Genomic DNA, 17092 nt, shown 5'->3' with positions numbered 1-17092 from the left:
GGACGACACTGACCATCATCAGAAAATTTATTACCTCCAGATGCTATATGCCATCCTGGGATCGAAATCGACGTCGTCTTTCCAGGTGTGCTAATTTTTTTTCCGGTAGTGTACATTATGTTCACCAAATAAATTTGGCACGCAATATAAAGCTTCAGAAACAGAACCTCTCACCATAGAAAGCAATTTCTGTTATTGAGGTGGTTTGCTAACTTTGCAGCAACTAATTATCTCCATCAAATGGCAAACTAGGTACAAAGAGAAATTTAAGGCAACACAGATTAAGATATTCAACGATAATTTTTTTGAAAGAACTTTACAAATACTTAATTTTAGAATGATGGTGAGTCTGATGCGTGGCAATGTTGTTAATTAAACACTAATCTAGTTTCTGATTCCAATGAATGATGACTGACTAGACCAGTACTATGTCCAGTCTGACTGTGCTGGTGGTGACATGCATACTGCGACACTGTGAAAATTTTAGGAACACACTGACCTATGCGTCCGCTTAAATTCGTGGTGGGCGGATGAATGTTAATTTGCGAACTATTTGCCTGACGTCGACGGAAGCACGAATTCATATTTTTATCGTCCTCTATAGAGTTAGAAAAACTGTGGTGGATGGATTAGACTGTTTGAATAATATATGGTTCAAATGTGTTATGTGCGCTGATCAATAATCCCTGTCTTTATTCTGACGTTGAGATTCTGGGTACTGCTGAATTCTCAAACCATCGCATTATTTCTTCTAGATGCATAGATGAAATCCTCACTTCTTTTATAGGCAACCAGTAAAAGACCTCGGAGGTTATTTGTTAGTATTTATCATATCTGGAAGGTTATTGAACTATCTTAATGTTTGTGTACTCTGTAATTTTCGATGTCTGTACAAATACCAGTATTGTGGAGTACTCGATATTTGTAAAAAGGCCGATCAAAAAGTTTCCTTTCAGACGCTGTACAGCGCAGAACTGGTATGCCAGTCAGGCAAAATTTCCACGAGCATCGAGGCAATCATCCCATCGACGTATGAGGCTGAAGATAACTGGTTGGTAAAACAACCTGTCCTGCTGCGTGAAGAAATCTGTAACTGCCTGCTGCATATCCTTGCCCTATAGGAATCGTCGCTATTTCAAGGCCTTTCTTCAGGGATCGCACAGGGAGACATCAGGATTATAGAGTGGGTGTTCGAGTGTCTTCTAGAGACGCTGTTAAGGACCCGATGACAGGGCTAAAGGAAACGCAATACGTGGGATGGCATGAAAAATATAGCAAATGTGTATTTTTACTGGACGGCGCTATCCAGCAGTGGTTAAAGAATAACAGAGAGAACTTCAATGGCTGGGACAAATTCCAGACTGAAGTGAGGAAAACGTTTCACGACAATCAACAACAAGTTCGTTTACCGAAAGAAAATTGATGAACAGGATCCATCCTCGTGCGGAAACGACACAGTCGTACATGCAGAATGTTTAACCCTATAACACGCTGTGAAACAAATATGACGGAAACCGACAAAAACTCACACTTGACGAAAGAATTCGCAAAATTCAAGTACCAAGTTCTTCTGATTATGTATTTCACAACAATACAGGAATTGATAAAGTGGTACCACGGAATCCAGGAAATGCAACGGAAAAATAGTCGGACAAAAGAGATGTGAGTGAGTGCCATGTAGTCCCTACGGCACTTGTGGAAGATGTCCACGAGCTCGCCTATCTCATACGTGAGATGGTGAGAGACAAGACAGAGCGGTGAATGGCTACTTGCAATTTTGGGTCTAGTACAAAAGTGGTACCAGCCATGAACGTCGACCCTATATTGCAGAAGGTAATAGAGAATATCGAAGAAGAGCTGTAGCACCAATTTTCACCAATAGCCGATCACACCATGAAAAATGGACTAGGTCAACTCGGGCGCATGCCACAACCGTCAAACGATACGCCATCGTCTGACCAACACAGTTAGAACCACCTCCTTCGCCAAGTACAACAGTCTGCAGGAGAACAGATATTTGGAGGAAAGAGAACAACATCCGGATATATTTTCACTGTGTCAACCATCACAACAGTCTTATACGCGCCAGTCAACTATAGAAGTTTATCGCCGACCTATGCCATACCCTGGACAAGGTCACTTCCCGACAAGCTGTACAGATGTACCAACGCCTCTTTTATCCTCCAAATTTAGGAAAAACAGGCAAGGCCACCTTTTACGGAGACGAGGCCACCAGAAATGAAAATCTTCCGAGGACGACAGTCACCAAGCGGTCAGGAAATCTCATTGATGTCGTCATCAACGATCAATATGTCCAAACCCTAGTGGATTCAGGTGCCTCATTTCCCATAATGTCGAGTGTTATTGTCGTCAGTTAAAGAAGGCTGTATTCCATGATATGAAAGCGATTGTGCTGAAGGCTGTAAATGAGAAATACGAAGGTCATTTCGAAAGTTCTGCACGCTGTAAGACGGAATTGTAGAAAACATTTATTTTACAAAATATTTTTACAGGCATTCAACATAACCTGCATTCTTGATTATAACAGCCTCCCAACGTTCTGGCAGCTTCTGCTTTCCGGACAGGGCACGTCCATTGTTGAGCTCTCTGACTGCCGGGTCACCTCACTGGAAGCTTCATCAGTTGTATCAATACAAGAAGTGGTTCCTTCAATTTGGGAAATAAATCAATCTGCTGGGTTCAAATCAGGATTTTATGGCGTGTGGGGAAGTATTTCCCATCCATATCTGTCGAACTGCCTCTCACTGGTAGGACAATATGCGATCTTGCATTATCGTGCAAAATAAGGACGCCAGTCACAAGAATGTAAGACTTCCTTTGACGAATTTTCGGATGCAGATCATTCGCAGGAACAGCTTGTAGTATGCGCCTCCTATAGGCGCCCCCTGGAGCACTTTATCTGTAGCTATAAGTCTATTCACGTCATACGCAAAGATCATCGTCAATCTCACCTTTGATAGTTGTCGGCGGAATTTCTCGAGCATAGAGAGTTGGAACTTTTCCATTCTGACGACTAAGACTTCAGTTCTGGCTCAAAATCTCGCATCCAGATTTCGTCAAGCGCAACAATGCTTTTCAGAAACGGTTCTCCTTCTGTTCCACAACGTTGAACCAATTCTTCCGCGATTCTTTTGCTGCTAGCTTTCTGCTCTTCACTCAGGTTAGGAGGAACCCATCTGATGGCAACTTTTCTCATTTTTAACTTTTCATTTATGATTCTGTAAACTGAAGTGACGAACGTTCTAATCACGTATGTAATTTCCTCTCATTTTTCGTCGATCCTCTCTTAAAATGTCATTAATTACAGCCTAAGACGTGTAGTCCCTTTGCCGGTCGGTGTGGCCGAGCGGTTCTAGGCGCTCTGGAACTGCGCGACCGCTACTGTCGCAGGTTCGAATCCTGCCTCGGGCATGGATGTTTCTGATGCCTTTAGGTTAGTTAGGTTTAAGTAGTTCTAAGTTCTAGAGGACTGATGACCTCAGATGTTAAGTCCCATAGTGCTCAGAGCCATTTGAACCATTTGTAGTCCCTTTCATTTAACGGCTTCCACTTCTTCGGTTGTCCTCGGTGGTTACCCGACAGTCAAGGAAACGAGCAAATCACACAGATACTGTGCTACGATCCACTACACTACTCCCGTACACCTCTCTCAAAGCGTTGTAAGTTACCGTTGGGTTCTTCCCACACAGGTATTCGACTTCGTGTAGCAAAGCTGGTCACCAGGTGTAATCCGCCATAGCTCGATTTCAGCTTCTATTTTAAAACTGGATTACTCACGACAAAGGTACGGGAACCAGCAAACACACATACGACCGTCATGCCAAAAGTTTCGCTCACAACTGACAAGAATTTCGACTTGATCACGCTCCTGTGACGGTCGCTCATTCGCAGTGTGCAGGACTTCTGAAACGACCCTTTTACCTCTAGCCAACAGGAAAATGTATTGCAAGAATAACTACACTCGACACAGTGCAGCCCTTAGAATTTTTCGTTTGAGTCGAATGCAGTCTTAGTGCTGTTCTCGGGTGAGACCTTGAAGACATTTCATGCTGTCAGATCGTGGAAGTTCAAATCTCCAGATTGGCGAGGCTGCACTATCAAGTACGTAGAAGAAAGACTTCTCTTGGCAGTTGTTTTGCAGTTAAAGACGTCGTTATGCCGCCGTCAAGGGTGAGGTGAGTTCCAGTCCCAGTCAAGACGTTTACGAGGAGTACACGGCAAGTGCTTCACCCGATTTCCCAGGATCTTCGCTTAGTGGAAGAGGGGGTCAAAATAAGCGAGAACGTGTCTTTATTTATCCGTAGATACTCGGCTGTTTTTGGAAAAACGACAGTCAAAGTTTTCGAGGTACTTTATGCGACTTTTACCGTGCGACATAGACGAAATCATTAGCGTCACGGCTTCTTAAATTTGCGGCCAGCGGTCGAAACCGGATTACTGTTTTTTATTTATTTTATTTTTGTTATTTTCATTTATATACTCAAGTCCGTAGAAGTTTACTACATGAATGTTTTTTATCAAATTAGGGTTTATAAGGGCGTTGTATTAACTGTAAAATCATAACTGTATATCACGATAAGTGTCACATATTTATTATATAATATGTGTAGTATGGCATTTTAAATACTCATATTCTGAATTTCATTCTCATATCAATTCTTATATAAATTCTTATATTTTATTCATATTTTTATTCTTCAGGAAGATTTGGTGCATTCCTTTGGATGATACCGAGCGTAGAAACATTCGAAAAACATATATTCCGAACACCAAGAGAAACGGGCGAAGAGGGTTTGCCACACTGCCATTTCTTCGTATGAATCTCACACTGGAAAGAAATGTTGTTAACACTGGTGAATATTTCCCTCGTTGGCAATAATCTCGCGGCAAACCATGCTTAACGGATTACTTTCTCGAAAATTGGCGCTTGTAATTGACTACGAATCAAGGTTCGCTACAAGAATTTCAACTAAAGCTTCAAATACTTTTTTCATTTTCTTTTTTCAGTCATCTGACATACAATTAGCACAAGAATAAAAACAACGTTATATCAATATGCATTAGGGAACGTTCGCGTAGAAATTTTCTACATACATAAATATATAAACGAAAAACAAAAATAAAAGTAATAATTGGGTTTGGAACACGGGGCACAAGATTTAGAATCAGCAACGCTAAGTACTGAGCCACCATTCCATTTTAAGATATATAGCTAGGTAACATTAGTATATGTATATAATAAGAATAAAGAAAGACAAAACTACATATAAAACTAACTAAATGTCAATATCTAAGTTCCTAAACCATATAAGAGCTCTATGTTCAGCTTTCATGACGTTGCTCTAGCTCTCCTGGTGTGAACTTAAGGAGCATTCATTTCTAATGTGCTTGATTGTCTATTTCGGAGCCCCAGGGTCTCAAACCGGAGACTATGTAGCACGCCATTTGTAAAGTGAGTCTGCTCATCGACCATGCCTAGTGCGAGCTCTGTTCAATTTCACCCATAGGTTGTCGATTTCTGTGCCATTAGTATCACAGTTATACTTTCGAAACCACTCACGCTCCTCAGGTTCTTCAATAAGTTGACAATTATGATTCCACAGCTCTATCACCTCGATATTATTGGCATCTAACTATCTAACTGCTCTGCTTGCCGTAACGGTGTTTATTTATTTATTTTTTCGGACAGCATCGTGTCCATACTGCTACAGACAATGAAAGAGAGGAACCTACTATCGAACTGCCACTAGCATTCGATATGCCACACCGAGGAACAACGTCGGCGAGTGTTACCTGTTTTGCGCCAATTTTCAGAAGCTTTCAAATCCGGAGTGGTGAAGAGACAGACCAAGTGGCCCGTAGTAAAACACTGTATGAACACTGGAGATCGCCGACCAATTAGCCAGTGCTCGTATAGGATGTTGCCGGCTAAACGGTGGGTACTCCAACAGGAAGTAGAGAAGATGCTGTAGGATGGCCCTTGGTTCTCTGTTGTCGTTTTTGTGAAGAAGAATGATGGACACATGGCGTTTCTTCTTGGACTACCGTCGACTGAACTAAATCATGAAGAAAAGATGTCTACCTAGTGCTGCACTTTGGTGACACCCAAGACCGGTTGAAAGTATGAAAGTATTTTTGAGCTATAGACATGTAGATAAGCTACTGGCAAATCGACATTGACGAGACTGGTCGGGGAAAAACTGCGTTCATAACACCTGATGGCCTCTGATTTCAAAGTTATGTCATTTGGACTGTGTAACGCTCCAGCCACCTTCGAGCCTACGATGAACAACCTGTTTCAAGAACTTAAATAGACGACGTGTCTTTTGGATTTGGATTTGTCATTTTTTAAGACATTTGAAGAACATTAAAGCCACCTAATAGTCGTACTGAAGTGCGTTCAGACTGCAGACCTTAGCCTAAGTTCAAAGAAAAATCCTCTTCGAAGGCAAACAAGTAATAATCTCAAAATACCTACCAATGTCAATGGAGTCAGTTTCGATCCAGAGAAAATAAGAGAAGGCACAGACTTTCAGATTCACGAGACTTTCGTGATGTGAGAAGTTTTCTCAGAATGTGGAAGGACTTCCGTGCCAAGGAAAATCCATTGCAAGAAATATTGCAGGGAGACGCCAAATATTCTTGGAATGAGCTGCAGGAAACATCTTTCTTCTTTGTCCTTAAGAAGGTGCTGACATATTCTCCAGTCCTAGAGTACCCGTCACGAAATTAGACATCTGAACGTCACACCTGCTCCCTCCAATACGTCAGCATTAATCGCTGCGACTTTCCCGCCTCATAGCTTTGTTGCCGCATGTGAATTAAACAGTGCAGTAGATCAACGGTATATGTATGTTTTGAATTTCCGTGCGGTATCGTGTGTTCACGTGTGGTTTCAGTCTTCTGCGTGGCCGTGCATTGACATGTGTTTGACAGTTAGTGAAACGCAGGAGAGGGCCTACGTGTAGTGCTACTCCGGTCGTATTAAGACTAAACTAAAATCCTGGCGGCTGTATACAGTACTCGTGCACATCCGCGTAAAAAAAAAAAGGCCTCAGTTGTTAACAAAAACACTTTCATAGTCTTCTTAACAGTTTTCTTGCTGGATATTTAAACAGTGTCCAACAGAAAGCAAAATCATCAGCAACGACATTTTTCGTTACACAGGCGAAACTGTTTCACACATCTTACAGTATTTTATTTCTTATCCCAGATTACAATAAAACATACATCAAATGTATGTATTAACTTTGTCAATGTTCATATATTATTTTCAGTCCAAATAACTCTATGGCTCTGTTATTTTATTCCACGGGCTGAAGGTAACATTCCTTTTATCGATTTATTTATTTATTTCGTAGCAGCTGGCAAGAATTTTCTCTTTAAAATACTTCCATCATATTCTAGACTAAAAATTGTCCAATATTTTTTCGGAATTTCAACTATGAAACGTCCCCTTAGAAAAATTAATTAATTACTGTGCTGATAAACCTCTTACATTATTTGATTTTCAAACAGCTGAGCAAAACTGAACGTACTCTGACATTTCGCGCTTTACCTATTCTGATCAACACGAAATTGACACAATATTTTTTTAGCGCAACGCAATCTGACTTTCAATAATCCCTACAAAAGAATGGCCCTGACTAACATTAACCTGTACCTTTCACAAATCACTTACCTCACAAAAATCTTCGTTACTCGAACTACTGCAATACAGCGAGCGCCACTACTGCCAGCTAAATAAAAGATTCAAACTACTGAAGGCACTAACTACAGATAGGCATAGTTAGCAAATGAAAGATTTTGGTAGAGAACAAACAATGTATTTACCTTAATAGCGTTCAAAAGTCATAATATATATAGCAATTCATAACATCCAGTCTTACAAACTTCAAAACTTCGCCATTTCTCTCCCCACATCCACCACTGCTGGCGGCTCACCTCCAACTGCGCAACGCTACGCGCTGTTAACAGCCAACTGCCCAACACTACAATGGCCAACAACAATGCAAACCAGCCCCAGACTGCACACAGCACAGCCAGTGGTTTTCATTCAGAGCGCTACGTGGCGTTACCAATATAAGAACCTAAACAGCCTACTTACAACTAACATTTTAAATTTCTCAAACTGACCATGCTGTAGGATGGTGAGGCCACCTCGAGATGCCTATTTTCGTGACTACCGCTGTAGCATTGGAGCGATGGAGCTTGGCACCGACGCTATCAGTTATTGGATAGGTGCACTTATATTGAAAATTCAGTAAGGTGCAGAAATGTGATATCTTATGCTTCCAGAGTACCCTTAAAGTCGGAGATAGCTATCCTACAGCCTAGATAGAGGGCCTTGCAATGGTTTCGGCCATCAACAAGTTTTGGCCTTTCTTATTTGGCAAGCTATTCACCGTTGTGGCAAACTACCATTCCGTACTTTTGCTGACTAACCTGAAGGATCCGCTGGGTCTTATGGCGAGACTGAGAGACTTCAGGAGTATTATACGCAAAAAATGGATGCAAACACAAGCATGGCGACTGCCTTTCAAGGCAGAAAACAGCAGCGTGTATGAAATCTCGCTCATCACTGCATTAAATTATGTTGCTGCTGAGCAGAAGGAAGATCCAGCACTAATGAAATCCAGAGAAGACTTAAATAAGGAGGAGCTGACCAAAGTAGAATTCCAGTTGATAAACGAAGTATTATATAAGATGAACTATGGTCCAATGGGGTGAAAATGGTTGCCAGTCATTCGACCTTATCTGCGGCCAGCTATCCTGAAGAATTTCAATGACGTGGGATTCGTAAAGACAGAAATAGATGCATGTATCGCTGACCAGGTGTCTACCGATTCCCTGGACTCTATGTGAGCCACTGTAAGGAATACCAACGGCTGAAGCACAAGCCGCAATTACTTCTGGGACAACTGGTACCAATCCCACCTGTAGCAGTGCCGTTCCACCGAACTGGAAACGACCCGTTGGCGTACTTCCGAAGTCGACAAGCGGGAATCGATGGATAACAGTACCTTATCTGCTACGCTGTCATTAAACACCGACTGCCGAAGGTCCGGAAATTTGAAGGTTTCTTGAAGAGGACATCAGTTTGAAGAACGGAGCACCCCAAGTGTTGATCTCTGACCTTGGAAAAGTTTTGCAACCTAGACTGGAATCTGAGACAATTCCACCTTGTGACACCACACCTACAATGACTACTGCCTATCATCCAGAGGCAAATGGGCTCACAGAACGCATTAATAAGACGTTATCAGACACGCTCTCGATGTACGTTAATGCCGAACAAAGAGATTGGAATATAATGCTGCCTGTAGTAAAATTCGCATACAACATGTGGGGCGGCGAGTTACGAAGAAAGGGGAAATATGATAGCTGTATAAAAGTTTGCAATGTTGAATCAGTTCCTGGCTATTAGAATATTGTTAATGCTGTCTTTCGCCGTTCTCAACACTGGCTCTCTATTTAACGTTCTTGACTCCCAGAAAGCGATTTGACAAAACCTGAAGCCTGTAAATAGGGTTCCTAGTGCCCACTTTGAGAAATATTATTATAGCTGCAGCTTATAGCTCTGAGGAACTAGGAGATTGTCCGGGATTTCTAATCAAAAACAATATTCCAAAATATTTGGGTATATTCTCCAAATCACAAATACACACACGAGTATCCCTACAACCTAACTGACAGAACAGTTCAGAGTCTATTGCGCTGATGCAACTATAAATGTCCGAATTAAATATTGAAATGAATGCTCGCCATGATTTGATGAAATATCTCATCAAACGCCACGCTATATTAGTAGTAGAATGTCTGTCCCGCGACGGCACGTGAAAATACGACAATACGCACACTGAGGTTAGATAATGAAAATCATTTCCGAATTAACACTTTACTTGAAACGCTTTACTGGTTACGCGCATCTCGAGTAACAGAATACGGCACCCGAGGCTGATAGTAGCACTGATCCTGGCGCGGCGCGATTCCCGACACAGATGGCGTGTCATTCAGCGTCTGGAGAGAACTGGGGCCCTTGGCTCCTCGCACAGCGCTCTTATATATATATCCGCGGTGCGGACCGCTGAGGAAATGCTCGATCAAATCGGCTGGCTCGACTAGCCGCTGTGCTAGTAACGCACCACTTCAATTTGCATAATAAATTTTAGCTTCTCTTGCTGAAGGCCGATGAAGCTCCTGATTTAACTGTGCATTCAGCACGCAGGGAAGTATTGATAATAAATTTTTGACGTGGCTAACTTTAATAACTTAGGCGAGAGAATTAATTTAATTGCACTGCACGCAGCAGATGGGCTCTGAACTGTCCCTTCTGAGATCCGCTATTGCTACAATTTAATAGATATTTGAAAGAAACTTTTTACAGCTTCATCATCATAGCGGACCTCCAACCTATTAAAATCTAAACATCCTAGTATGATTTATAAGCTCACTTAATCTATCTTGCTTCCTCTAGTTTTGAGATGAAAACCACCAAATCATGAATTTACACTAACATCTTAATTTGTGAAATCCAAAGTACTATTTTTATTAAATCATTATGAAAGATGAATCTAAATACAAATTTTTAAGTCTCTAGCTCTTTTCTGTGCCGCCAATTATTTTTATAGAAAAACGTCCAAATAAAGGAAACGGCTGAAGTTATCAAGCTTATATTTAACACACATTAGTTTATCATTATTCCAGACATACTAGGAAAGTTTTATGTCATTTGCTTGATTTTTAAGGTATTGCGCAACATCTATGACGTCAGAGCTAGCAGACTGACTAACACACAATGGAAACTGATGTGAATTTGCTGCAGCGTGAGTAGGCTGCTTCCCTACATCACCCTCTACTTAAATTTTTTGTTTATGAATGTTAATGAATGAAGAAAAAAAATTAATTACAAAAAGGGAAGCAAGAGTACAATTTAAACTCCCTATGAAAAATCAAAATTGAATTATAAACATATATAAATATTAAAAGAAACTGATTTCCTACATTAATCATTTAAATTGCGGGCATTTTCACTGCCTCTTTAGAAATGTCATTACTCAAATTTTAAGCAAAGTCAATGAAATATTTTTGGCATACATATTGCCTTAGACTAACAAACACATAGAAATTGAAAAACTGTGAAAATCTTAGTTACATTAAATACATCAAATACATTTTTACACACACAAATTCAAGGAAGATAACATGATACATAAACAGATGATTATTCCTTATCAGTCTTTTATAAACCTGAAAGAAAAGTTCACAACTAAATTTTTACACACGTGGTTGTAGCCGCTTTGGCTGGCGTCCTACACTTCCATTCACAAAGGTAGAGGAGGGGAAGTTGCTATGGTGTGCGTCCTTCTCGTTCCCTCTAAATTATATGGGGAAAGGGGAGGGGTCACTGTGAGTTGTGTCCAAGTCACTCCACACTTTCACGCAGCTACCAGGCTGCCATTATCTGGTTTGTCCTGTAGAACAAACAAAAAGAGTGCCTCAGACTCTGTTCACTTAATATCTATGGGTGGGTCACAATGAAATGGGGATATACACGTTACCCTTTAATATGTTGCTGGAACAAGTTAACAGAATTTTTTTTTTTTTCAGTATTACTCTCGCGGTTACTTAACTGTCATAAAATCGGTAAACAAATGGCTCAAAACGCCGTTAGTCACGTACTAGAGAAAATTTATGCTCAAGGCATATAATCATAAATCATATTTAGTTTGAATTTATTATTTCTGGGCCGGAACACTGAACCAATGCTCGGTACATTCCTGATACATCTGTATTTTATTCACTTAGCTGACTCATCTTTGAGTACCTTATTCTTAGAGATAGTATGAGTATATTTGATTAGTAGTTGTTTTCTTAGCTTCTTTGTACATGTGAGTAACTTTTGGTAATAGTACAGTTGTGAGTGTTCAAAACACACTACGTTTAGTTGACTACAAAATTCACTTATTGGTCCTCTGCTGTTGTCAGTTCCACATCTGCAATTAGGTACTTACTTACTCTGAAGTGTATTTATGCTGAGCTAAAATAATGTTTTACATCTACCATTATGTTGCTTATTTACTTTGCTTAGTGTATTACTTATTTAACACTCATTCTATTAATATTTAAAGCATAGGATAGCACATTTATTTCATATCTTTAGTGTATTGCAGCTGATCAGTTTGCTCACGTGGCAATCCATTTCCACTCGATCGGACGCTGAAACCACAGGTAGTCTCTCTCAGATCTACCACTAAAGTGCATCAAATAATTATGGACGAGCGTAATGCTAATTTCCTTAAACCTATAGGACACCATGAGCTGCTCTGTCTCATCTAACATAAGGGTACCTATGGTCGCATTCACGCCTCCAACTCATAACCTCAATACGTGTAGGTGTATCCTGTCACACACTACACCCAAAATAATGGCCAGCTCCAACCTTATAAATACTTCAGGGACGTGTTCTTCACGTCTCAACCACAAACACTGCTCAATTCTAATACACTGCCTTTCCTTGCTACACTAGGTGAGTTTAATCTTACAACTTGTCTGCATATTTTTCCTAACACTAAGCAATCTCTTTTACTATTTCTTAGTTAGCTCCAATGCATACACTAAGTTTCACTACCCCTTCAGATCCTGCTCGTACATGAATTTGTACTTCTTTTTAAAATATTATTGTGGGACCATTTCCAATAAAACAACACTCTGTACTAACAATATTACCAGGCTTCTATACATAATTGTTACTCAAATACATTTGTATCTTACTTACATCATACTTCTCTATTGTTTGTCACTATTAGGTTTGTCATATCAGGTATTTTGTTTCACTAATCGGTGGATAGAATGGTTACGTAATTCATGGCTTGATAGCCATAACAGAAAATTTTGTTTTGAAGAAGAGGTCGAAATTTTTGTGGATAGGAAAGATGAAGAATGAGTGAGACCTGAAATGGGAAAGAAGATCTCACACAGCTGGGACTGCACAGCTGCCACACTGTGTAGAGGTTACAGAACAACCTCCTCCCTACAGCATTCATTGGCTGCCTATGAACACGCCACGTCGATCTGAAAATACTTTATGATGCCTTTTTAGAACCTGTCTCAGTTCTTCCTTCTGATTAGCTGAAATCTTATCGATTTGCTGCAATTTAGCTTCCATCTTGTCTAAAATAATTGCTTCTTCTTCTTCTGTGTTTAGCTTACTTGTACTAAGGTTAACATCCTCGTCCCAATACCTCCTATTTTTCAGAACTCGTATAGGCAACTCCCAAGTTTCATCATCAGTTACTACATGTTTATCACTAAAAGGGACTGTAATTACTCCTGTTATTGGCAAGACCATTTTTAACTGGCTTTTTTCGAAGTCAACAACACTCTGATACTTTGATAAGAAATCTATGCCAATTGAAACCTCAATACTCAGATTGTTTACAATTAAACATGGATGATCAATTAAATTACCATTAATGTTAAAGGGCAGTAAAGCTTCTTGCTTTACCGTTTTTGACACTTTGCCAGTAGCACCAATTATTCTTAGTCCTGATACCCTCATTACTGTAAGCTTGTCTTTACCAGGTAAAGCATCAAAGAAGGACTGAGATATTGCACTCACCTCACTTCCACTGTCTAAGAGACAACGTACATTGATACCCAACATATTCACTATTATTATAGGGTGGCTTATTCTAGGTTGTACAGGTGGTTTCTCAAATTCATCTAATAATTCCTTTTGGATTCGTCTCCAACTAAAGTGATCAACATCTGTCTTCATTACATTTAGGTCACAGAGTGTAGGGGTTTCCTGAATTACATTTTCAGCTGCCTTTTCCAGTCGGTCTATTAATTTCAAATCGAAACACCGCACGACTTCATTACATTTAGTTTGCTGAACATGACCCAAATTACTGTAGTCTGAGCGATTCTGCGCCTCCAGACCGGGCATAACATTAGTTACAGCTAAACCACTTTCACCATTATCGTCGGTTTCCTTCTCTAGTGACAACTGGTCACAGCTACTGGGTTCATCGACCCTCAACAGCCTACCCTCTACATTCTCACTTATCTCCTGTCCTAAATCTATTAGTACATTATCAACATCCTGCACAGGCACTTTAGATAAGAGCACATCATCCTCATCGTAAATATAAGCATGAATTTCTTCTGCTTCCTCACCTGACAATTCAATATTTTGTAGCTCTTCCCTATCGTTACACAGCTGCGCCTTCTCTTGCTTTTCCCACTTAGAAAGCGTCTCTAACACGGTATCTATCAAATATTGTGAGTGATCTAATATTTCTGTTGTATCCTTAGGTGCTACCGACTCTTCATCCCCATGTTCAGTTTGAGTATTCTGATCTGTCTTACTAATTCCCCTAACTACTGGCCTAGGAAAAGTAACCGCCTGGTGAGCGCCAGTGTCCTCATAGACGGGAACTAGTTTTCCTGCCTCGGCCTACTGCTGTTTCCTTTATTTTCATTATAGTTAACTTGCATAGCATTGCTTTCCGTACTGTGGTTTACATGCATATTTCTGTTTGGAACAAAATTATTATCCCTTGGACGCCATTGTTGGTTCTGATAATCATTTCCCCAATTCCTACCTCTCTTAGGATGGCGAACACCTACTGTTCTGATGTTTACATTGCCATTTTGCTCGTTCCTAAAATTACTACTATTGTTATTGGCATTTCTGTTATTACGTGCTTGCTCCTCATTGGCAGCAACACGTTCTACACGTTCCAAATACTCAATAAAACGATCCAGATTGTCTCTAGGGGCAGATATAATTCTAGTTTGCCAATACCATGGCAGTTTGGCTTCAAGACCTAGTATAATCATTTCAGGTTTTAGCTTTTCCGCCAAATGTGACAAACGTGAGATCCATGACCTAGCAAATTCTTTAATTGATTCCTTGCCCGCATTGAAGCGTTTTCCACTCCAAAATTCTCTCAACACTTCATTTTGCTTATTGCTAGACCAATACTCATTAATAAAAGCTGTTTTAAACTCCGCTAATGTTTTACACTTTAACATAACGTCAGCTGACCAACGCATGGCGTCACCTGCTAAATGGCTTCTAATAAATGAGATTTTCTCTCGTTCAGACCAAGTTGGTGGAATCACATCTTCAAAATCGTTCCAGAAATCTAGCGGGTGGATATTTCTATCTGGATCGAACCGCAAGAACTGCCGACACCCGATAAAAGCGGCGTTTGCAGCTACAACTTGTTGTATACTACCATTACCAGAAGTTACTGAAGCTACTTTACTTTCAATGTTAGCAATGTTAGTACTAATCTTTTCTACTTTCATTTCCACATTATCTACTCTTTGTACAATATGAGTAGTATCCGTTTTGATTGCATCTATGTCAGCTTGACATATGTTTACCTTTATATTAACATCTTTAATTCTATCTGAGCACAGTTCAGATTCCGCCTCGATCTTTTCTGTTAACTTGTGCTCCAGCTTCGCATCTTCCATTTGGAATTCTTTGCGAACCTCAGCAACTTCGGATTTTACTGTTTTATACATTTCAGAAAATTGTTGAGCAACCTTTTTCTTAATATCATCATGATTGTAATCAATTTTACAATTCAAACTGTCTAGATCCTCTTTCAACTTATTGCAGCTAGCCTTGAAGGAATTTTCTAATTCAACTTTATTGGATTCTAATTTATTGTCCATTGCCTCAAACCGTTTATTAAAATTAGTTTGACTGGCCACAATCCTGTTATTTACCTCAATTATATCAGATTTTAAATCAGCAGTCATTTGAGCATTACTGGCAGCTATTGCTTGTAATATAACATTTAGATCAACAGCCCCAGCATCTTTGGGTTGCTTACTAGCTGGCTTTTTATCACACTCAGGTGACGAAAAACTAGCTCCAATACCAGAATCATCAAAACTACATGAAACTTCTGATTGATTAGTCATATCTAACTTCTCCTGTTTAAATTCTACCATCTCTGATGACTGTTTCATTTTTAATTCATCAGAGAAACTATCATCCAATAAATTAACTATTTCTGGTTTCTGTTTTACTACAGGCGTCTCTATTATTGAATCATTGCCCTTTCGCCCACTACTGTCAGGAGACAATACTTCACATTTAATTTTAACATTACTAATTTCATGCATGTTTGTACTTGAAACGTAGTCTGAATTTACAGGTCCCTCAACAGACATAGGTTCTAATTTAACTTTAAACTCAGTTTCTTGTGGCGGTTCCATTGCCGACAGTCTTTTAGTGCAGGTTAGTAAAATTTTTAACAGTTTTTCACTTAACTTAGTTCCTTCTGCACGACGTTGTCTGCGCGGCGTACCGGGATTACTGATGTGACGTGGCACGTTGAACTGCAGACGGCACTCCGACGGCTGTTGTGTGTTTGCGCGGCCCGTAACTCCAGGCTCGATTCCGGCTGCTCCAGCGGACGACTGCGGTGGGGTGAAACTGGCTTCTCGCGGTGCCGGCAGCACCGCTAGACTCAGTGCCAGCTCCGTCAATCCAGCTGCGTTGTTAATCCAATTGCGTCGTCCACATGCACACGTAACACTTTCACTGTTCTATTACTCAGCTGCGTGTCGCATTCCACTCGCGAATCCGAATAGTTAAAAATCACTTTCACTTAGTTTGTTTCCCGGCCGATGCACCATATGTGGGGCGGCGAGTTACGAAGAAAGGGGAAATATGATAGCTGTATAAAAGTTTGCAATGTTGAATCAGTTCCTGGCTATTAGAATATTGTTAATGCTGTCTTTCGCCGTTCTCAACACTGGCTCTCTATTTAACGTTCTTGACTCCCAGAAAGCGATTTGACAAAACCTGAAGCCTGTAAATAGGGTTCCTAGTGCCCACTTTGAGAAATATTATTATAGCTGCAGCTTATAGCTCTGAGGAACTAGGAGATTGTCCGGGATTTCTAATCAAAAACAATATTCCAAAATATTTGGGTATATTCTCCAAATCACAAATACACACACGAGTATCCCTACAACCTAACTGACAGAACAGTTCAGAGTCTATTGCGCTGATGCAACTATAAATGTCCGAATTAAA

At 40.2% G+C, this 17092-nt stretch overlaps 1 protein-coding gene across 1 annotated transcript in view; it reads left to right on the top strand.

Moving 5' to 3' along the window:
* LOC126236087 (glutamate-gated chloride channel-like) overlaps positions 1-17092 on the top strand; it is a 169876-nt gene that overhangs the window by 108280 nt on the left and 44504 nt on the right. The window contains exon 10 of the mRNA XM_049945155.1: positions 6729-6741. Coding sequence (XP_049801112.1) covers positions 6729-6741 — 13 coding nt within the window. The remainder of the gene's footprint in view (positions 1-6728; positions 6742-17092) is intronic.

Source organism: Schistocerca nitens, chromosome 1, assembly GCF_023898315.1.
Source record: "Schistocerca nitens isolate TAMUIC-IGC-003100 chromosome 1, iqSchNite1.1, whole genome shotgun sequence".
Taxonomy (NCBI): domain Eukaryota; kingdom Metazoa; phylum Arthropoda; class Insecta; order Orthoptera; family Acrididae; genus Schistocerca; species Schistocerca nitens.
This window is presented reverse-complemented; position numbering and strand designations above follow the sequence as displayed.